The following is a 22876-nucleotide window of genomic DNA, read 5'->3' as shown; positions in this document are numbered from 1 at the left end:
AAGGAAGAAAAGGAGGGTGGAAGGAAGGAAAGAGGGAGGGAGGCAGGAAAGGAAATGAAAGAAGGAAGGAAGGAAGGAAGGAAGGAAGGAAGGAAGGAAGGAAGGAAGGGAGGGAGGGAGAAAGGGAGGAAGGAAGAAAAGGAGGGTGGAAGGAAGGAAGGAGGGAGGGAGGCAGGAAAGGAAGAAGGAAGGAAAGGAGGAAGGAGGGAGGGAGGAAGGAAAAGAGGAGTGAAAGGAAGGAAGGAAGCTAGGAAGGATGGATGGAAGGAAGAAGGGAGGAAAGGAAAGAAGAAAGGAAGGAAAGAAGGACAGAGGAAAGAAAAGAGAAGGAGGGACGGAGGAAATAAGGACGGGAGGAAGGAAAGGAGGGAAGGAAGGAAAGGAGGGAGGAAGGAGAAAAGGAAAGGGGGATGGAAGAAATACAGATGGAAGGAAGGAAAGGAGGAAAGAAGAATAAGACGGGGTCAATTTGACCCGAGAGGACGACACAAGGGTTAATACAAAACTCTGACTCAAGTAGAGAGGACATACATTTACACATTTAGCTAACACTTACCCAGAATAACTTGCAATGAATGAACTAGAAATATTAATAGTAGTACTACTAATAATAATACAAAGACATCTGCAGTTGCTCATTCTATTACAACTACAATTCATCCTCTGGGTAACATGAATATGAAAAACTAATTTCATCCATCACATAGTTGTGGAGATATTTCAAACTCTTCCTCATGGTGGTGCTGGAGAGGAAGTCAGAGGATCATTGCAGTCTGAATTTCATGGTAATCCAATACCTGTAGAAGTATAGCATGATTAAAAATGTAATGACGAGAGCAGCAGACTTCCCATGAGAGAGGAGTTGTAGCTGTCTGTTTGTGGTTGATATTCGATCGGTGCTTTTGTCTTGATCTTGGTCCGTTTCTCTGCTGCTGTTTTATTTCCTTTGTAGCTTTTGTAGTACAGCTGTATTTCTAACCTCTTACTTCTCCTGGATTTATGTCTCTGTTTGAACTTTAAAAATGAGTCCAAACATTTAATTGCCTTTTTTTGTTGTAATGTTGTTTTAATGAATCTTGTAAAGCATCTTGACTTGACCTCACTGGTGTGTGTGTGTGTGTGTGTGTGTGTGTGTGAGAGAGTGTGTGTGTGTGTGTGTGTGTGTGTGTGTGTGTGTGTGTGTGAGAGAGAGAGAGGTGAGAAAATGGAGAATCCACCCACAAAATCTGATCTACGTGGATTCTTTTATACATTTTTCATAAATTATATTTTTAAGGAAGTTTTTAACAATACGAAGTAAAATGCAAGGCTATGTATAAATATATTTTTGACATAGCTAAAGTACTAGATTATTTATTTAGTCCAAATTTAAACTCAAGTGTCTAAAAGCTCTTGTATATATAGGGAGAGAGAGAGAATAGAATAGAATAGAATAGAATAGCATACATACTGTATCCAAAGCAAAGGACAAAAGTAAATACTGGAGGAAAACTGCCTCAAATAAATTCTCATTTTAGTTTCACATTTTTCTTCAGAAGCTTTGAATGAGATCCTGAGATGACAGGGAAAAAAATCATCTTTATTGATTATATGTAAAGCTTCAGATTGTTCACACATCCAATCAGTTAAATCTGATCAATGACTCTTGTTCAATGATTTCATGAACAGATTGACTTCATCCAAACATTCAGTTAGTTTAACCCAGATTGTCAGCTATGTACAAGAACATCATTATTATCTCCTGGTTGATTATTATCATGATAATTATTAGTGTACAGTTTGATTGAACATTCACAAGTGGTGACAACAAAATATCTGTGATGAAGGAAGTTCTGCTGTTTTGTCTGTTTAAGAAACAACAGACACAAATACATCAATACAAACATGAAACTAACATTTAGAACAAAGAGAAGTTCACATTTTCATCTGAAGGAATGTCAGTGAAGGTTAAAAACATGGTGATGAGCAGTGAGAGCCTCCATGGATAAAAACACACAGGAAAGAGTCACATTTAAAGAAACTGAAAATATCAACAACACATATATAAAGTAAAATAAAGTGTTGACAATCCCTATTAGCATGACAGACGATCTCTGTGCAGTTCAGAAACATGGAGACAAAAACATGAAGAATTACAACATCTGACACATGAAGTCTGAAATGACTTCTGTCTATTTGAGTTTACACAACTCAGCTGTGGCTCCAACACTGTTAAGCCGAAGTCCAGCATAAAGAGGCTGAGTGAATCTGGTCTGGACTCTGTGGAGGAGAGTCATGGTTTCAGAGACGCTGTAGAAAGACAGAATACCTGCTCTGTGATCCAGGTACACTCCGACTCTGGAGGAACCAGGACATGAGACGGGAGTTTCAATGTCGTTGAACAAAAATGTATAACAGTTAGTGTAACAATACAAAGCCCAAGATTTGTCATTATTTCCAAAAAGAGATTCATTTGACCCTACTGTTCTGCTGATATTCTTGTATGCGACTGCTATACAAACTCCTCCTCTCCGCTCCACCTCCCAGTAACAACGTCCAGTCAGACTCTCTCTACTCAGGACCTGAGGCCACACAGTGAATCTTTCTGGGTGACTAGAATAAGACTGTTTTTGTGTCATATATGTTATTTTTTTACTCCCCTCAGATAATAACAGATGTGGGTATGCTGTGTTTGGATCCAGAGTGATTGCACATGAATATTTTAAGAACTCAGCTCTGGTCTTGGGCTCTGGTTCTGGTTCTGGCAGTAAAACGTCCACTTCAGTCCTAGTCAGTGAGATGTTTGTCCATTTGTCCCTCAGGATGTCCTGTAGTTTATCTCTGAGCTCTGACACAGCTGCTGTCACATCCTCAAAGTATCTCAGAGGACGGATATTGATGCTGGATGAGTCTGTAGCTTCACTGAGTTGTGACACTGAGGGGTAGTTGTGTAGAAACTGGTTGTGATCCTCTGTGTGTGAGAGCTGCTTCAGTTCAGCGTCTTTCCTCTTCAGCTCAGTGATCTCCTGCTGCAGCTTCTCCTGAAGCTCTTTGACTCCACTCACTTCAGTTTCCTGCTGGGATCTGATCTGCTGCTTCACATCAGAGTTTCTTTCCTGGAGGAGACGGATCAGCTCAGTGAAGATCTTCTCACTGTCCTCCACTGCTTTATCAGCAGAGCGACTGACGGCCTCCACCTCCTGTTGAAGCAGCTTCACATCTTTCTCTCTGTCCTGGATTCTCTGCTGGATGTTTAGTTGACTCACCTCAAGCTCTCTCTGCTTCTCAGTCCTTTCTGCTGCAGCTGAGACTGTGTCGTGGCCTTTATGATCCTCCACAGAGCAGAGATAACAGATACTCTGCTGATCAGTACGGCAGAAGATTTCCATCACCTTATCATGACGAGAGCAGATGTTCTCCTGGAGCTTCTTTGAAGGCTCGACCAGTTTGTGTTTTTTAAATGCAGATTCATAATGAAGCTGAAGGTGTTTCTCACAGTAAGTGATTAAACACACCAGACAGGACTTGAAGGCTTTCAGCTTCCTCCCAGTGCAGACATCACAGGCCACATCTTCAGATCCAGCATAGCAGTGATCAGCAGGAGCAGCTTGGAGTCCAGTCTTCTTCAGCTGCTCCACTAAAGCTGTTAACACAGTGTTTTTCTTCAGGACAGGCCTCGGTGTGAAGGCCTGTCTGCACTGAGGGCAGCAGTAGATCTTCCTCTGTTCCTCTGCATCCCAGAATCCTTCAATACAGCTCATACAGTAGCTGTGTCCACAGGGAATAGTCACCGGATCCTTCAGTAGATCCAGACAGATCGAACAAGAGAAGGATTCTCTGTCCAGCTGATCTCCTTTCTGCGCCATTTCAGCTCTCTGTGGCAATGACTGTTTGAGTTTCACTTACTGAGAAGTCAAACAACTTTGAACTCTGATCTGAACAACATGTGATTCAGTCATAAATGCAAGCTGACAGCGCTTGTATTGCATCACATGTTGGTTACACCCATCTTCAAACTGTAGATCTAATGGGGAGGGAACAAGGAAATGGAGTATGAGCACAGAGTGGAGCCTGTTGTGTTTGAGAGCAGGAAGAAGAGGGAGGGGTTTTCACTGAGTCACTACAGGAGGAGGAGCACTTTAAATCGGGACTGTGTGTTTCACCTTTTAGATAGATAGATAGATAGGAACTTTATTGATCCCCTAGGGGAAATTTTTGTCAACAATGGAGCTCATTTCTAATTTTAATACACTGCTCACCTCTGGTTCCTGGTGCCAAAGTGTGTTTGGGATCTGAGATTACTCCCAAGTGCTCAGATTGGAGAGCTTGATGTGTTTGAAAGAACAGGAAGGGATCATCAGGGTGAGGAGTACCACGTTCAATTAAAACTGTGTTTCCTCATTTACAGTGAAATCTCACCATATTACAACTGCTTTTAATGTAGATCTACAACACTGTTATGTCAGGGTTTGGTGATGGCTCCGTATTCCTTTAACTTTTCCCTAAAATCAGATCAATTTATATTTATTGATTAAGAAAAAAACACCTGACAGACAACAGGGAGTTATTATACTGAAGTATTATCACATTAATTAATGGTTTAATAATCATTTTCTCACAATAAACTTGTATGAAAGATTTTTGATAAAACAGGTCAAATTCAGAATATCACATATCAAACATTAACATCATCCCAAAGGACATGAATGAACCGGATCAGCTGATGGACCTTAGTTTTTGATCAGTATAAATCAATGAATCTGAAAAGTGATTTTTTTCTACTAGTACTAATACTACTAGTTTACAGTTGTTGCAAACATCCGAGGCACTCACTTAACCCTCCTGTTGTCCTTGAGTCAAGGAAGGAAGGGAGGGACGAAGAAGGAAGGAAGGAAGGAAGGAAGGAAAGGAGGGAGGAAGGAGGGAAGGAAGACGGAAGAAGGAAGGAAAGGAGAGACTGAAGAAGGAAGGAAAGGAGGGAAGGAAGGAAAGGAAGGAAGGAAAGGAAGGAAGGAAAAGAGGGGGGAAAGAAAGAGAAAAGGAAGAAGGAAGGAAAAGAGGGAAGGAAAGGAGGGAGGAAGGAAATGAGGGAAAGAAAGAGAGAAGGAGGGAAGGAAGGAAAGGAGGGACGAAAGAAGGAAGGACAGGAGGGAGGAAGGAAGGAAAGAGAGAAGGAAGGGAGGGAGGAAAGGAGGGACAAAAGAAGGAAGGAAAGGAGGGAGGAAAGAAGGAACAGCCAAAACAGACAGGGTCAATTAGACCAGGGAGGAAGACACGAGGGTTAATGTGTTTCATGCAGCTGTAATGTAAGGATTCGGCCACTTGGGGGCAGTGTTGGCTCATATCGATCTGAAGCTGCTGCAGGAGTAATGCATGTTTTATGGCTTTTACAGAGGAGGACTGTGGTGTAGTGAAGCTCAGGAGAGGGAAATACTTTAATACAAAACTCTGACTCAAGGAGAGAGGACATACATTTACACATTTAGCTAACACTTACCCAGAAGAACTTGCAATGAATGAACTACAAATATTAATAGTAGTACTACTAATAATAATACAAAGACATCTGCAGTTGCTCATTCTATTACAACTACAATTCATCCTTTGGGTAACATGAATATGAAAATCTAATTTCATCCATCACATAGTTGTGGAAATATTTCAAAATCGACCTCATGGTGGTGCTGGAGAGGAAGTCAGAGGATCATTGCAGTCTGAATTTCATGGTAATCCAATACCTGCAGAAGTATAGCATGATTAAAAATGTAATGACGAGAGCAGCAGACTTCCCATGAGAGAGGAGTTGTAGCTGTCTGTTTGTGGTTGATATTCGATCAGTGCTTTTGTCTTGATCTTGGTCCGTTTCTCTGCTGCTCTTTTATTTCCTTTGTAGCTTTTGTAGTACAGCTGTATTTCTAACCTCTTACTTCTCCTGGATTTATGTCTCTGTTTGAACTTTAAAAATGAGTCCAATCATTTAATTGGCATTTTGTGTTGTAATGTTGTTTTAATGAATCATGTAAAGCATCTTAACTTGACCTCACTGGTGTGTGTGTGTGTGTGTGTGTGTGTGTGTGTGTGTGTGTGTGTGTGTGAGAGAGAGAGAGAGGTGAGAAAATAGAGAATCCACCCACAAAATCTGATCTACGTGGACTTTTTTATACATTTTTCTTAAATTATATTTTTAAGGAAGTTTTTAACAATACAGAGTAAAATGCAAGGCTATGTATAAATATATTTTTGATATAGCTAAAGTACTAGGTAATTGTTTTCTTTAATCCAAATTTAAACTCAAGTGTCTAAAAGCTCTTGTGTATATAGGGAGAGAGAATAGAATAGAATAGCATACATACTGTATCCAAAGCAAAGGACAAAGTAAATACTGGAGGAAAACTGCCTCAAATAAATTCTCATTTTAGTTTCACATTTTTCTTCAGAAGCTTTGAATAAGATCCTGAGATGACAGGGGAAAAAATCATCTTTATTGATTATATGTAAAGCTTCAGATTGTTCACACATCCAATCAGTTAAATCTGATCAATGACTCTTGTTCAATGATTTCATGAACAGATTGACTTCATCCAAACATTCAGTTAGTTTAACCCAGAGTATCAGCTATGTACAAAAACATCATTATTATCTCCTGGTTGATTATTATCATTGATAATTATTAGTGTACAGTTTGATTGAACATTCACAAGTGGTGACAACAAAATATCTGTGATGAAGGAAGTTCTGCTGTTTTCTCTGTTTAAGAAACAACAGACACAAATACATCAATACAAACATGAAACTAACATTTAGAACAAAGAGAAGTTCACAGTTTCATCTGAAGGAATGTCAGTGAAGGTTAAAAACATGGTGATGAGCAGTGAGAGTCTCCATGGATAAAAACACACAGAAAAGAGTCACATTTAAAGAAACTGATAATATCAACAACACATATATAAAGTAGAAAAACGTGTTGTCAATCCCTATTAGCATGACAGATGATCTCTGTGCAGTTCAGAAACATGGAGACAAAAATCAAGAATCTGACACATGAAGTCTGAAATGACTTCTGTCTATTTGAGTTTACACAACTCAGCTGTGACTCCAACACTATTAAGCCGAACTCCAGCATAGAGAGGCTGAGTGAATGTGGTCTGGACTCTGTGGAGGAGAGTAATGGTGTCAGAGACGCTGTAGAAGGACAGAATACCTGCTCTGTGATCCAGGTACACTCCGACTCTGGGGGAACGAGGACCTGAGACGGGAGTTTCAATGTTGTTGAATAAAAATGTATAACTGTTAGTGTCACAATACAAAGCCCAAGATTTGTCATTATGTCCAAAAACGGATTCATTTGACCATCCTGCTCTGCTGATGTTCTTGTATGCGACTGCGACATAAACTCCTAACCCTCTTTTCCACTTCACCTCCCAGTAACAACGTCCTGTCAGACTCTCTCTACTCAGCACCTGAGGATACTCAGTGAATCTGTCTGGGTGACTAGAATAAGACTGTTCTTGTTTCATATATGTTGCTTTTTCACTCTTCTCAGATAATAACAGTTCTGTGTGTACTGTGTTTGGATCCAGAGTGAATTCACATGAATATTTTAAGAACTCAGCTCTGGTCTTGGGCTCTGGTTCTGGTTCTAACAGTAAAACGTCCACTTCAGTCTCTGTCAGTGAGATGTTTGTCCATTTGTCCCTCAGGATGTCCTGTAGTAGATCTCTGAGCTCTGACACAGCTGCTGTCACATCCTCAAAGTATCTGAGAGGACGGATATTGATGCTGGATGAGTCTGTAGGTTCACTGAGTTGTGACACTGAGGGGTAGTTGTGTAGAAACTGGTTGTGATCCTCTGTGTGTGAGAGCTTCTTCAGTTCAGCGTCTCTCCTCTCCAGCTCGGTGATCTCCTGCTGCAGCTTCTCCTGAAGCTCTTTGACTCCACTCACTTCAGTTTCCTGCTGGGATCTGATCTGCTGCTTCACTTCAGAGCTTCTTTTCTGGAGGAGACGGATCAGCTCAGTGAAGATCTTCTCACTGTCCTCCACTGCTTTATCAGCAGAGAGACTGACGGCCTCCACCTCCTGTTGAAGCAGCTTCACATCTTTCTCTCTGTCCTGGATTCTCTGCTGGATGTTTAGTCGACTCACCTCGAGCTCTCTCTGCCTCTCAGTCCTTTCTGCTGCAGCTGAGACTGTATCGTGGCCTTTATGATCCTCCACAGAGCAGAGATAACAGATACTCTGCTGATCAGTGCGGCAGAACATCTTCATCACCTCATCATGATGAGAGCAGATGTTCTCCTGGAGCTTCTTTGAAGGCTCAACCAGTTTGTGTTTTTTAAATGCAGATTCATAATGAGGCTGAAGGTGTTTCTCACAGTAAGAGATTAAACACACCAGACAGGACTTGAAGGCTTTCAGCTTCCTCCCAGTGCAGACATCACAGGCCACATCTTCAGGTCCAGCATAGCAGTGATCAGCAGGAGCAGCTTGGAGTCCAGTCTTCTTCAGCTGCTCCACTAAAACTGCTAACATGGTGTTTTTCTTCAGGACAGGCCTCGGTGTGAAGGCCTCTCTGCACTGAGGGCAGCTGTATTTCTTCCTCTGATCCTCTCCATCCCAGAATCCTTTAATACATCTCATACAGTAACTATGTCCACAGGGAATAGTCACCGGATCCTTCAGTAGATCCAGACAGATCGAACAGCTGATTGTTTCTCGGTCCAGCTGATCTCCTTTCTGTGCCATTTCAGCTCTCTGTGGCAACGACTGTCTGAGTTTCATTTACTGAGAATTGAGACAAGATTGAACTTTGATCTGAACAACATGTGATTCAGTCATAAATGCAAGCTGACAGCTCTTGTATTGCGTCACATGTTGGTTACACCTATCTTCACACTGTAGATCTAAAGGGGAGGGAACAAGGAAATAGAGTATGAGCACAGAGTGGAGCGTGTTGTGTTTGAGAGCAGGAAGAAGAGGGAGGGGTTTTCAATGAGTCACATCAGGAGGAGGAGCACTTTAAATCGGGACTGTGTGTTTCACCTTTTAGATAGATAGATAGATAGATAGAAAGATGGATAGATGGATGGATGGAGTTCATTTCTAATTTGAATACACTACACCACCTACAATCTGATCTACGTGGATTCTTTTATACATTTTTCATAAATTATATTTTTAAGGAAGTTTTTAACAATACAAAGTAAAATGCAAGGCTATGTATAAATATATTTTTGATATAGCTAAAGTACTAGATAATTATTTTATTTAATCCAAATTTAATCTCAAGTGTCTAAAAGCTGTTGTGTATATAGGGAGAGAGGGAGAGAGAATAGAATAGAATAGCATACATACTGTATCCAAAGCAGAGGACAAAAGTAAATACTCGAGGTAAACTGCCTCAAATAAATTCTCATTTTAGTTTCACATTTTTCTTCAGAAGCTTTGAATGAGATCCTGAGATGACAGGGGAAAAAAATCATCTTTATTGATTATATGTAAAGCTTCAGATTGTCCACACATCCAATCAGTTAAATCTGATCAATGACTCTTGTTCAATGATTTCATGAACAGATTGACTTCATCCAAACATTCAGTTAGTTTAACCGAGATTGTCAGCTATGAACAAGAACATCATTATTATCTCCTGGTTGATTATTATCATGATAATTATTATTGTACAGTTTGATTGAACATTCACAAGTGGTGACAACAAAATATCTATGATGAAGGAAGTTCTGCTGTTTTCTCTGTTTAAGAAACAACAGACACAAATACATCAATACAAACATGAAACTAACATTTAGAACAAAGAGAAGTTCACATTTTCATCTGAAGAAATGTCAGTGAAGGTTAAAAACATTGTCATGAGCAGTGAGAGCCTCCATGGATAAAAACACAGAGGAAAGAGTCACATTTAAAGAAACTGATAATATCAACAACACATATATAAAGTACAAAAAGTGTTGACAATCCCTATTAGCATGACAGATGATCTCTGTGCAGTTCAGAAACATGTAGACAAAAATCAAGAATCTGACACATGAAGTCTGAAATGACTTCTGTCTATTTGAGTTTACAGAACTCAGCTGTGGCTCTAACACTGTAAATACAAAATCCAGCATAGAGAGGTTGAGTGAATGTGGTCTGGACTCTGTGGAGGAGAGTCATGGTTTCAGAGACGCTGTAGAAGGACAGAATACCTGCTCTGTGATCCAGGTACACTCCGACTCTGGAGGAACCAGGACCTGAGACGCGAGTTTCAATCTTGTTGAACCAAAAATTATAACTGTTAGCGTCACATTTTAAAGCCCAAGATTTGTCATTATTTCCAAAAACACATTCAATTGACCGTCCTGCTCTGCTGATGTTCTTGTATGCGACTGCTATACGAAGTCCTCCTCCTCTCTGCTCCACCTCCCAGTAACAACGTCCAGTCAGACTCTCTCTACTCAGGACCTGAGCCCATCCAGTGAATCTGTCTGTGTGACTAGAATAAGACTGTTGTTGGCTCATTCCTTGTACTTTTCTGTTCCCCTCAGATAATAACAATAGTGTGTTTGCTGTGTTTGGATCCAGAGTGATTTCACGTGAATATTTTAAGAACTCAGCTCTGGTCTTGGGCTCTGGTTCTGACGGTAGAACGTCCACTTCAGTCACTGCCAGTGAGATGTTTGTCCATTTGTCCCTTAGGATGTCCTGTAGTTTATCTCTGAGCTTTGACACAGCTGCTGTCACATCCTCAAAGTATCTGAGAGGACGGATATTGATGCTGGATGAGTCTGTAGGTTCACTGAGTTGTGACACTGAGGGGTAGTTGTGTAGAAACTGGTTGTGATCCTCTGTGTGTGAGAGCTGCTTCAGTTCAGCGTCTTTCCTCTTCAGCTCAGTGATCTCCTGCTGCAGCTTCTCCTGAAGCTCTTTGAGTCGACTCACTTCAGTTTCCTGCTGGGACCTGATCTGCTGCTTCACATCAGAGCTTCTTTTCTGGAGGAGACGGATCAGCTCAGTGAAGATCTTCTCACTGTCCTCCACTGCTTTATCAGCAGAGCGACTGACGGCCTCCACCTCCTGTTGAAGCAGCTTCACATCTTTCTCTCTGTCCTGGATTCTCTGCTGGATGTTTAGTCGACTCACCTCGAGCTCTCTCTGCCTCTCAGTCCTTTCTGCTGCAGCTGAGACTGTGTCGTGGCCTTTATGATCCTCCACAGAGCAGAGAGAACAGATACTCTGCTGATCTGTACAGCAGAATATCTTCATCACCTCATCATGACGAGAGCAGATGTTCTCCTGGAGCTTCTTCGAGGGCTCGACCAGCTTGTGTTTTTTAAATGCAGATTCATAATGAAGCTGAAGGTGTTTCTCACAGTAAGTGATTAAACACACCAGACAGGACTTGAAGGCTTTCAGCTTCCTCCCAGTGCAGACATCACAGGCCACATCTTCAGGTCCAGCATAGCAGTGATCAGCAGGAGCAGCTTGGAGTCCAGTCTTCTTCAGCTGCTCCACTAAATTTGCTAACATGGTGCTTTTCATCAGGACAGGCCTCGGTGTGAAGGTCTTTCTGCACTGAGGGCAGCTGTAGATCTTCCTCTGATCCTCTCCATCCCAGAAGTTTTTAATACAGCTCATGCAATAGCTGTGTCCACAGGGAATAGTCACCGGATCCTTCAGCAGTTTCAGACAGATCGAACAAGAGAAGGATTCTCGGTCCAGCTGATCTCCTCTCTGTGCCATTTCAGCTCTCAGTGGCAACGACTGTTTGAGTTTCACTTCCTGACAGGTGAGACAAGTTTGAACTCTGATCTGAACAACATGTGACCCAGTCATAAATGCAGGCTGATAGCGCTTGTATTGCATTACATGTTGGTTACACCAATCTTCACACTGTAGATCTAAAGGGGAGGGAACAAGGAAATAGAGTATGAGCACAGAGTGGAGCGTGTTGTGTTTGAGAGCAGGAAGAAGAGGGAGGGGTTATCAATGAGTCACTACAGGAGGAGGAGCACTTTAAATCGGGACTGTGTGTTTCACCTTTTAGATAGATAGATAGATAGATAGATAGATAGATAGATAGATAGATAGATAGATAGATAGATAGATAGATAGATAGATAGATGGAGCTAATTTCTAATTTGAATACAATGCTCACCTCTGCTTCTGGTGCCAAAGTGTGTTTGGGATCTGAGATGACTCCCAAGTGCTCAGACTGGAGAACTTGATGTGTTTGAAAGAACAGGAAGGGATCATCAGGGCGAGGAGTACCACTGTCAATTAAAACTGTGTTTCCTCATTTACAGTGAAGTATCACCATATTACAACTGCTTTTAATGTAGATCTACAACACTGTTATGTCAGGGTTTGGTGATGGCTCCGTATTTCTCTAACTTTTCCCTAAAATCAGATCAATTTATATTTATTGCTTTAGAAAAAAACCCGACTGACAACAGGGAGTTATTATACTGAAGTCTTATCACATTAATTAATGGTTTAATAATGATTTTCTCACAATAAACTTGTATGAAAGATTTTTGATAAAACAGGTCAAATTCAGAATACCACATATCAAACATTAACATCATCCCAAAAGACGTGAATGAACCGGATCAGCTGATGGACCTTAGTTTTTGATCAGTATAAATCAATGAATCTGAAAAGTGATTTTGTTTCTACTAGTACTAATACTACTAGTTTACAGTAGTTGCAAAGATCCGAGGCACTCACTTAACCCTCCTGTTGTCCTTGAGTCAAGGAAGGAAGGAAAGGAAGGAAAGGAGGGAGGAAGGAGGGAAGGAAGACGGAAGAAGGAAGGAAAGGAGAGACGGAAGAAGGAAGGAAAAGAGGGAAGGAAGGAAGAAGGAGGGAAGGAAAGGAAGGAAGGAGGGAGGAAGGAAGAAGGAGGGAAGAAAAGGAAGGAAGGAGGGAGGAAGGAAAGGAGGGGGGAAAGAAAGAGAGAAGGAAGAAGGAAGGAAAAGAGGGAAGAAAAGGAGGGAGGAAGGAAAGAAAGAGAGAAGGATGGAAGGAAGGAAAGGAGGGAGGGACGAGGGAAGGAAGAAGGAGGGAAGGAAAGGAAGGAAGGAGGGAGGAAGGAAATGAGGGAAAGAAAGAGAGAAGGAGGGAAGGAAGGAAAGGAGGGAGGGAAGAAGGAACAGCCAAAACAGACAGGGTCAATTTGACCAGGGAGGACGACATGAGGGTTAATGTGTTTCATGCAGCTGTAATGTAAGGATTCGGCCACTTGGGGGCAGTGTTGACTCATATCGATCTGAAGCTGCTGCAGGAGTAATGCATGTTTTCTGGCTTTTACAGAGGAGGACTGTGGTGTAGTGAAGGTCAGGAGAGGGAAATGCTTTAATACAAAACTCTGACTCAAGGAGAGAGGACATACATTTACACATTTAGCTAACACTTACCCAGAATAACTTGCGATCAATGAACTACAAATATAAATAGTAGTACTACTAATAATAACACAAAGACATCTGCAGTTGCTCATTCTATTACAACTACAATTCATCCTCTGGGTAACATGAATATGAAAAACTAATTTCATCCATCACATAGTTGTGGAGATATTTCAAACTCATCCTCATGGTGGTGCTGGAGAGGAAGTCAGAGGATCATTGCAGTCTGAATTTCATGGTAATCCAATACCTGTAGAAGTATAGCATGATTAAAAAAGTAATGACGAGAGCAGCAGACTTCCCATGAGAGAGGAGTTGTAGCTGTCTGTTTGTGGTTGATATTCGATCAGTGCTTTTGTCTTGATCTTGGCCCGTTTCTCTGCTGCACTTTTATTTCCTTTGTAGCTTTTGTAGTACAGCTGTATTTCTAACCTCTTACTTCTCCTGGATTTATGTCTCTGTTTGAACTTTAAAAATGAGTCCAATCATTTAATTGGCATTTTGTGTTGTAATGGTGTTTTAATGAATCATGTAAAGCATGTTGACTTGACCTCACTGGTGTGTGTGTCTGTGTGTGTGTGTGTGTGTGTGAAAGAGAGAGAGAGAGAGAGAGAGAGAGTTTGTGTGAGAGAGAGAGAGAGGTGAGAAAATGGAGAATCCACCCACAAAATCTGATCTACGTGGATTTTTTTATACATTTTTCATAAATTATGTTTTTAAGGAAGTTTTTAACAATATAAAGTCATATGCAAGGCGATGTATAAATATATTTTTGATATAGCTAAAGTACTAGATAATTGTTTTATTTAATCCAAATTTAAACTCAAGTGTGTAAAAGCTCTTGTATATATAGGGAGAGAGAGAGAATAGAATAGAATAGCATACATACTGTATCCAAAGCAAAGGACAAAATTAAATACTGGAGGAAAACTGCCTCAAATAAATTCTCATTCTAGTTTCACATTTTTCTTCAGAAGCTTTGAATGAGATCCTGAGATGACAGGAAAAAAAATCATCTTTATTGATTATATGTAAAGCTTCAGATTGTTCACACATCCAATCAGTTAAATCTGATCAATGACTCTTGTTCAATGATTTCATGAACAGATTGACTTCATCCAAACATCCAGTTAGTTTAACCAAGAGTGTCAGCTATGTACAAGAACATCATTATTATCTCCTGGTTGATTATTATCATGATAATTATTATTGTACAGTTTGATTGAACATTCACAAGTGGTGAAAACTAAATATCTGTGATGAAGGAAGTTCTGCTGTTTTCTCTGTTTAAGAAACAACAGACACAAATACATCAATACAAACATGAAACTAACATTTAGAACAAAGAGAAGTTCACAGTGTCATCTGAAGGAATGTCAGTGAAGGTTAAAAACATGGTGATGAGCAGTGAGAGCCTCCATGGATAAAAACACACAGGAAAAAGTCACATTTAAAAAAACTGAATATATCAACAACACATATATAAAGTACAAAAAGTGTTGACAATCCCTATTAGCATGACAGACGATCTCTGTACAGTTCAGAAACATGGAGACAAAAATCAAGAATCTGACACATGAAGTCTGAAATGACTTCTGTCTATTTGAGTTTACACAACTCAGCTGTGGCTCCAACATTGTGAAGACAAAGTCCAGCATAGAGAGGCTGAGTGAATGTGGTCTGGACTCTGTGGAGGAGAGTCATGGTTTCAGAGACGCTGTAGAAGGACAGAATACCTGCTCTGTGATCCAGGTACACTCCGACTCTGGAGGAAAGAGGACCTGAGACGAGAGTTTTAATGTTGTTGAACCAAAAATTATAACCGTTAGTGTAACAATATAAAGCCCAAGATTTGTCATTACTTCCAAAAAGAGATTCAATTGACTGTCCTGCTCTGCTGATATTCTTGTATGCGACTGCTACACGAACTCCTTTCCCTCTCCACACCACCTCCCAGTAACAACGTCCAGTCAGACTCTCTCTACTCAGCACCTGAGCCCATCCAGTGAATCTGTCTGGGTGACTAGAATAAGACTGTGGTTGACTCATTCGTTCTACTTTTCTGTTCCCCTCAGATAATAACAGTAGTGTGTGTGCTGTGTTTGGATCCAGAGTGATTTCACATGAATATTTTAAGAACTCAGCTCTGGTCTTGGGCTCTGTTTCTGGTTCTGACAGTAAAACGTCCACTTCAGTCACTGCCTGTGAGATGTTTGTCCATTTGTCCCTCAGGATGTCCTGTAGTTTATCTCTGAGCTCTGACACAGCTGCTGTCACATCCTCAAAGTATCTGAGAGGACGGATATTGATGCTGGGTGAGTCTGTAGGTTCACTGAGTTGTGACACTGAGGGGTAGTTGTGTAGAAACTGGTTGTGATCCTCTGTGTGTGAGAGCTGCTTCAGTTCAGCGTCTTTCCTCTTCAGCTCAGTGATCTCTTGCTGCATCTTCTCCTGAAGCTCTTTGACTCCACTCACTTCAGTTTCCTGCTGGGATCTGATCTGCTGCTTCACATCAGAGCTTCTTTCCTGGAGGAGACAGATCAGCTGAGTGAAGATCTTCTCACTGTTCTCCACTGCTTTATCAGCAGAGCGACTGACGGCCTCCACCTCCTGTTGAAGCAGCTTCACATCTTTCTCTCTGTCCTGGATTCTCTGCTGGATGTTTAGTCGACTCACCTCGAGCTCTCTCTGCCTCTCAGTCCTTTCTGCTGCAGCTGAGACTGTGTCGTGGCCTTTATGTTCATCCACAGAGCAAAGATAACAGATACTCTGCTGATCAGTGCGGCAGAACATCTTCATCACCTCATCATGACGAGAGCAGATGTTCTCCTGGAGCTTCTTTGAAGGCTCGACCAGTTTGTGTTTTTTAAATGCAGATTCATAATGAAGCTGAAGGTGTTTCTCACAATAAGTGATTAAACACACCAGACAGGACTTGAAGGCTTTCATCTTCCTCCCAGTGCAGACATCACAGGCCACATCTTCAGGTCCAGCATAGCAGTGATCAGCAGGAGTAGCTTGGAGTCCAGTCTTCTTCAGCTGCTCCACTAAAGCTGCTAACATGGTGCTTTTCACCAGTACAGGCCTTGGTGTGAAGGTCTGTCTGCACTGAGGGCAGCTGTAGATCTTTCTCTGATCCTCTCCATCCCAGAATCCTTTAATACAGCTCATGCAGTAGCTGTGTCCACAGGGAATAGTCACCGGATCCTTCAATAGATCCAGACAGATCGAACAAGAGAAGGATTCTCGGTCCAGCTGATCTCCTTTCTGTGCCATTTCAGCTCTCAGTGGCAACGACTGTTTGAGTTTCACTTACTGAGAAGTCAAACAAGTTTGATATCTGATCTGAACAACATGTGATTCAGTCATAAATGCAGGCTGACAGCTCTTGTATTGCATCACATGTTGGTTACACCCATCTTCAAACTGTAGATCTGAAGGGGAGGGAACAAGGAAATAGAGTGTGAGCACAGAGTGGAGCTTGTTGTGTTTGAAAGCAGGAAGAAGAGGGAGGAGTTATCAATGAGTCACTACAGGAGGAGGAGCACTTTAAATCAGGACTGTGTGTTTCACCTTTTAGATAGATAGATAGAACTTTTCCATGAAATCAGATCAATTTATATTTATTGCTTTAGAAAAAAACACCTGACTGACAACAGGGAGTTATTATACTGAAGTATTTTCAATTTATTTAATGGCTTAATGATAATTTTCTCACAATAAACTTGTAAGAAAGACTTTTGATAAAACAGGTCAAATCCAGAATATCACATATCAAACATTAACATCATCCCAAAGGACATGAATGAACCAGATCAGCTGATGGACCTTAGTTTTTGATCAGTATAAATCAATGAATCTGAAAAGTGATTTTTTTTCTACTAGTACTAATACTACTAGTTTACAGTTGTTGCAAAGATCCGAGGCACTCACTTAACCCTCCTGTTGTCCTTGAGTCAAGGAAGGAAGGGAGGGACGAAGAAGGAAGGAAGGAAAGGAGGGATGAAGGAGGGAAGGAAGACAGAAAAAGGAAGGAAAGGAGAGATGGAAGAAGGAAGGAAAGGAGGGAAGGAAGGAGGGAAGGAAGACGGAAGAAGGAAGGAAAGGAGAGATGGAAGAAGGAAGGAAAGGAAGGAAGGAAGGAGGAGGGAAGGTAAGGAAGGAAGGAGGGAGGAAGGAAAGGAGGGGCGAAAGAAAGAGAGAAGGAAGGAAAAGAGGGAAGGAAAGGAGGGAGGAAGGAAAGAAAGAGAGAAGGAGGGAAGGAAGGAAAGGAGGGAGGGAGGAGGGATGGAAGAAGGAGGGAAGGAAAGTAAGGAAGGAAATGAGGGAAAGAAAGAGAGAAGGAGGGATGAAAGAAGGAAGGAAAGGAGGGAGGAAGGAAGGAAAGAGAGAAGGAAGGGAGGGAGGAAAGAAGGAACAGCCAAAACAGACAGGGTCAATTTGACCAGGGAGGACGACACGAGGGTTAATGTGTTTCATGCAGCTGTAATGTCAGGATTCGGCCACTTGGGGGCAGTGTTGGCTCATATCGATCTGAAGCTGCTGCAGGAGTAATGCATGTTTTCTGGCTTTTACAGAGGAGGACTGTGGTGTAGTGAATGTCAGGAGAGGGAAATGCTTTAACCCTCCTATTGTCCTCGAGTCAAGGAAGGAAGGAAGGAAGGAAGGAAGGAAGAAGGAATGAAAGGAGGGAGGAAGAGAGGAAAGGAAATGAAAGAAGGAAGGAAGGAAGGGAGGGAGAAAGGGAGGAAGGAAGAAGGAAGAAAAGGAGGGTGGAAGGAAGGAAGGAGGGAGGGAGGCAGGAAATTAAGAAGGAAGGAAAGGAGGAAGGAAGAAGGGAGGAAAGGAAAGAAGAAAGGAAGGAAAGAAGGACAGAGGAAAGAAAAGAGAAGGAGGGACGGAGGAAATAAGGACGGGAGGAAGGAAAGGAGGGAAGGAGGGAAAGGAGGGAGGAAGGAGAAAAGGAAAGGGGGATGGAAGAAATACAGATGGAAGGAAGGAAAGGAGGAAAGAAGAATAAGACGGGGTCAATTTGACCCGAGAGGACGACACAAGGGTTAATACAAAACTGTGACTCAAGGAGAGAGGACATACATTTACACATTTAGCTAACACTTACCCAGAATAACTTGCGATCAATGAACTACAAATATAAATAGTAGTACTACTAATAATAACACAAAGACATCTGCAGTTGCTCATTCTATTACAACTACAATTCATCCTCTGGGTAACATGAATATGAAAAACTAATTTCATCCATCACATAGTTGTGGAGATATTTCAAACTCATCCTCATGGTGGTGCTGGAGAGGAAGTCAGAGGATCATTGCAGTCTGAATTTCATGGTAATCCAATACCTGTAGAAGTATAGCATGATTAAAAAAGTAATGACGAGAGCAGCAGACTTCCCATGAGAGAGGAGTTGTAGCTGTCTGTTTGTGGTTGATATTCGATCAGTGCTTTTGTCTTGATCTTGGCCCGTTTCTCTGCTGCACTTTTATTTCCTTTGTAGCTTTTGTAGTACAGCTGTATTTCTAACCTCTTACTTCTCCTGGATTTATGTCTCTGTTTGAACTTTAAAAATGAGTCCAATCATTTAATTGGCATTTTGTGTTGTAATGGTGTTTTAATGAATCATGTAAAGCATGTTGACTTGACCTCACTGGTGTGTGTGTCTGTGTGTGTGTGTGTGTGTGTGAAAGAGAGAGAGAGAGAGAGAGAGAGAGTTTGTGTGAGAGAGAGAGAGAGGTGAGAAAATGGAGAATCCACCCACAAAATCTGATCTACGTGGATTTTTTTATACATTTTTCATAAATTATGTTTTTAAGGAAGTTTTTAACAATATAAAGTCATATGCAAGGCGATGTATAAATATATTTTTGATATAGCTAAAGTACTAGATAATTGTTTTATTTAATCCAAATTTAAACTCAAGTGTGTAAAAGCTCTTGTATATATAGGGAGAGAGAGAGAATAGAATAGAATAGCATACATACTGTATCCAAAGCAAAGGACAAAATTAAATACTGGAGGAAAACTGCCTCAAATAAATTCTCATTCTAGTTTCACATTTTTCTTCAGAAGCTTTGAATGAGATCCTGAGATGACAGGAAAAAAAATCATCTTTATTGATTATATGTAAAGCTTCAGATTGTTCACACATCCAATCAGTTAAATCTGATCAATGACTCTTGTTCAATGATTTCATGAACAGATTGACTTCATCCAAACATCCAGTTAGTTTAACCAAGAGTGTCAGCTATGTACAAGAACATCATTATTATCTCCTGGTTGATTATTATCATGATAATTATTATTGTACAGTTTGATTGAACATTCACAAGTGGTGAAAACTAAATATCTGTGATGAAGGAAGTTCTGCTGTTTTCTCTGTTTAAGAAACAACAGACACAAATACATCAATACAAACATGAAACTAACATTTAGAACAAAGAGAAGTTCACAGTGTCATCTGAAGGAATGTCAGTGAAGGTTAAAAACATGGTGATGAGCAGTGAGAGCCTCCATGGATAAAAACACACAGGAAAAAGTCACATTTAAAAAAACTGAATATATCAACAACACATATATAAAGTACAAAAAGTGTTGACAATCCCTATTAGCATGACAGACGATCTCTGTACAGTTCAGAAACATGGAGACAAAAATCAAGAATCTGACACATGAAGTCTGAAATGACTTCTGTCTATTTGAGTTTACACAACTCAGCTGTGGCTCCAACATTGTGAAGACAAAGTCCAGCATAGAGAGGCTGAGTGAATGTGGTCTGGACTCTGTGGAGGAGAGTCATGGTTTCAGAGACGCTGTAGAAGGACAGAATACCTGCTCTGTGATCCAGGTACACTCCGACTCTGGAGGAAAGAGGACCTGAGACGAGAGTTTTAATGTTGTTGAACCAAAAATTATAACCGTTAGTGTAACAATATAAAGCCCAAGATTTGTCATTACTTCCAAAAAGAGATTCAATTGACTGTCCTGCTCTGCTGATATTCTTGTATGCGACTGCTACACGAACTCCTTTCCCTCTCCACACCACCTCCCAGTAACAACGTCCAGTCAGACTCTCTCTACTCAGCACCTGAGCCCATCCAGTGAATCTGTCTGGGTGACTAGAATAAGACTGTGGTTGACTCATTCGTTCTACTTTTCTGTTCCCCTCAGATAATAACAGTAGTGTGTGTGCTGTGTTTGGATCCAGAGTGATTTCACATGAATATTTTAAGAACTCAGCTCTGGTCTTGGGCTCTGTTTCTGGTTCTGACAGTAAAACGTCCACTTCAGTCACTGCCTGTGAGATGTTTGTCCATTTGTCCCTCAGGATGTCCTGTAGTTTATCTCTGAGCTCTGACACAGCTGCTGTCACATCCTCAAAGTATCTGAGAGGACGGATATTGATGCTGGGTGAGTCTGTAGGTTCACTGAGTTGTGACACTGAGGGGTAGTTGTGTAGAAACTGGTTGTGATCCTCTGTGTGTGAGAGCTGCTTCAGTTCAGCGTCTTTCCTCTTCAGCTCAGTGATCTCTTGCTGCATCTTCTCCTGAAGCTCTTTGACTCCACTCACTTCAGTTTCCTGCTGGGATCTGATCTGCTGCTTCACATCAGAGCTTCTTTCCTGGAGGAGACAGATCAGCTGAGTGAAGATCTTCTCACTGTTCTCCACTGCTTTATCAGCAGAGCGACTGACGGCCTCCACCTCCTGTTGAAGCAGCTTCACATCTTTCTCTCTGTCCTGGATTCTCTGCTGGATGTTTAGTCGACTCACCTCGAGCTCTCTCTGCCTCTCAGTCCTTTCTGCTGCAGCTGAGACTGTGTCGTGGCCTTTATGTTCATCCACAGAGCAAAGATAACAGATACTCTGCTGATCAGTGCGGCAGAACATCTTCATCACCTCATCATGACGAGAGCAGATGTTCTCCTGGAGCTTCTTTGAAGGCTCGACCAGTTTGTGTTTTTTAAATGCAGATTCATAATGAAGCTGAAGGTGTTTCTCACAATAAGTGATTAAACACACCAGACAGGACTTGAAGGCTTTCATCTTCCTCCCAGTGCAGACATCACAGGCCACATCTTCAGGTCCAGCATAGCAGTGATCAGCAGGAGTAGCTTGGAGTCCAGTCTTCTTCAGCTGCTCCACTAAAGCTGCTAACATGGTGCTTTTCACCAGTACAGGCCTTGGTGTGAAGGTCTGTCTGCACTGAGGGCAGCTGTAGATCTTTCTCTGATCCTCTCCATCCCAGAATCCTTTAATACAGCTCATGCAGTAGCTGTGTCCACAGGGAATAGTCACCGGATCCTTCAATAGATCCAGACAGATCGAACAAGAGAAGGATTCTCGGTCCAGCTGATCTCCTTTCTGTGCCATTTCAGCTCTCAGTGGCAACGACTGTTTGAGTTTCACTTACTGAGAAGTCAAACAAGTTTGATATCTGATCTGAACAACATGTGATTCAGTCATAAATGCAGGCTGACAGCTCTTGTATTGCATCACATGTTGGTTACACCCATCTTCAAACTGTAGATCTGAAGGGGAGGGAACAAGGAAATAGAGTGTGAGCACAGAGTGGAGCTTGTTGTGTTTGAAAGCAGGAAGAAGAGGGAGGAGTTATCAATGAGTCACTACAGGAGGAGGAGCACTTTAAATCAGGACTGTGTGTTTCACCTTTTAGATAGATAGATAGAACTTTTCCATGAAATCAGATCAATTTATATTTATTGCTTTAGAAAAAAACACCTGACTGACAACAGGGAGTTATTATACTGAAGTATTTTCAATTTATTTAATGGCTTAATGATAATTTTCTCACAATAAACTTGTAAGAAAGACTTTTGATAAAACAGGTCAAATCCAGAATATCACATATCAAACATTAACATCATCCCAAAGGACATGAATGAACCAGATCAGCTGATGGACCTTAGTTTTTGATCAGTATAAATCAATGAATCTGAAAAGTGATTTTTTTTCTACTAGTACTAATACTACTAGTTTACAGTTGTTGCAAAGATCCGAGGCACTCACTTAACCCTCCTGTTGTCCTTGAGTCAAGGAAGGAAGGGAGGGACGAAGAAGGAAGGAAGGAAAGGAGGGATGAAGGAGGGAAGGAAGACAGAAAAAGGAAGGAAAGGAGAGATGGAAGAAGGAAGGAAAGGAGGGAAGGAAGGAGGGAAGGAAGACGGAAGAAGGAAGGAAAGGAGAGATGGAAGAAGGAAGGAAAGGAAGGAAGGAAGGAGGAGGGAAGGTAAGGAAGGAAGGAGGGAGGAAGGAAAGGAGGGGCGAAAGAAAGAGAGAAGGAAGGAAAAGAGGGAAGGAAAGGAGGGAGGAAGGAAAGAAAGAGAGAAGGAGGGAAGGAAGGAAAGGAGGGAGGGAGGAGGGATGGAAGAAGGAGGGAAGGAAAGTAAGGAAGGAAATGAGGGAAAGAAAGAGAGAAGGAGGGATGAAAGAAGGAAGGAAAGGAGGGAGGAAGGAAGGAA

The 22876-nt window shown here is 41.4% G+C and overlaps 4 protein-coding genes across 4 annotated transcripts; all 4 read right to left on the bottom strand.

Moving 5' to 3' along the window:
- Positions 1-1968: 1968 nt before the first annotated feature.
- On the bottom strand, positions 1969-8723 carry LOC128380127 (tripartite motif-containing protein 16-like). Its single transcript, XM_053339827.1, has 2 exons — positions 6892-8723; positions 1969-2020 (listed from the first exon to the last, which is right to left on the bottom strand). Exon 1 carries the CDS (start codon positions 8721-8723, stop codon positions 7044-7046), a length of 1680 nt encoding a protein of 559 aa, XP_053195802.1. The 3' UTR covers positions 1969-2020; positions 6892-7043.
- A 1320-nt stretch (positions 8724-10043) lies between these two features.
- Positions 10044-11714, bottom strand: LOC128380134 (tripartite motif-containing protein 16-like). Its single transcript, XM_053339837.1, has one exon. The coding sequence runs from the start codon at positions 11712-11714 to the stop codon at positions 10044-10046; it is 1671 nt and encodes a 556-aa protein (XP_053195812.1).
- A 3198-nt stretch (positions 11715-14912) lies between these two features.
- On the bottom strand, positions 14913-16681 carry LOC128380148 (tripartite motif-containing protein 16-like). The gene has a single exon (XM_053339853.1). The coding sequence runs from the start codon at positions 16655-16657 to the stop codon at positions 14981-14983; it is 1677 nt and encodes a 558-aa protein (XP_053195828.1). The 5' UTR covers positions 16658-16681; the 3' UTR covers positions 14913-14980.
- A 3341-nt stretch (positions 16682-20022) lies between these two features.
- LOC128380150 (tripartite motif-containing protein 16-like) lies at positions 20023-21785 on the bottom strand. Its single transcript, XM_053339856.1, has one exon. The coding sequence runs from the start codon at positions 21765-21767 to the stop codon at positions 20091-20093; it is 1677 nt and encodes a 558-aa protein (XP_053195831.1). The 5' UTR covers positions 21768-21785; the 3' UTR covers positions 20023-20090.
- Between the last annotated feature and the right edge of the window lie 1091 nt (positions 21786-22876).

This window comes from Scomber japonicus, chromosome 19, assembly GCF_027409825.1.
Source record: "Scomber japonicus isolate fScoJap1 chromosome 19, fScoJap1.pri, whole genome shotgun sequence".
Lineage (NCBI taxonomy): Eukaryota > Metazoa > Chordata > Actinopteri > Scombriformes > Scombridae > Scomber > Scomber japonicus.
This window is presented reverse-complemented; position numbering and strand designations above follow the sequence as displayed.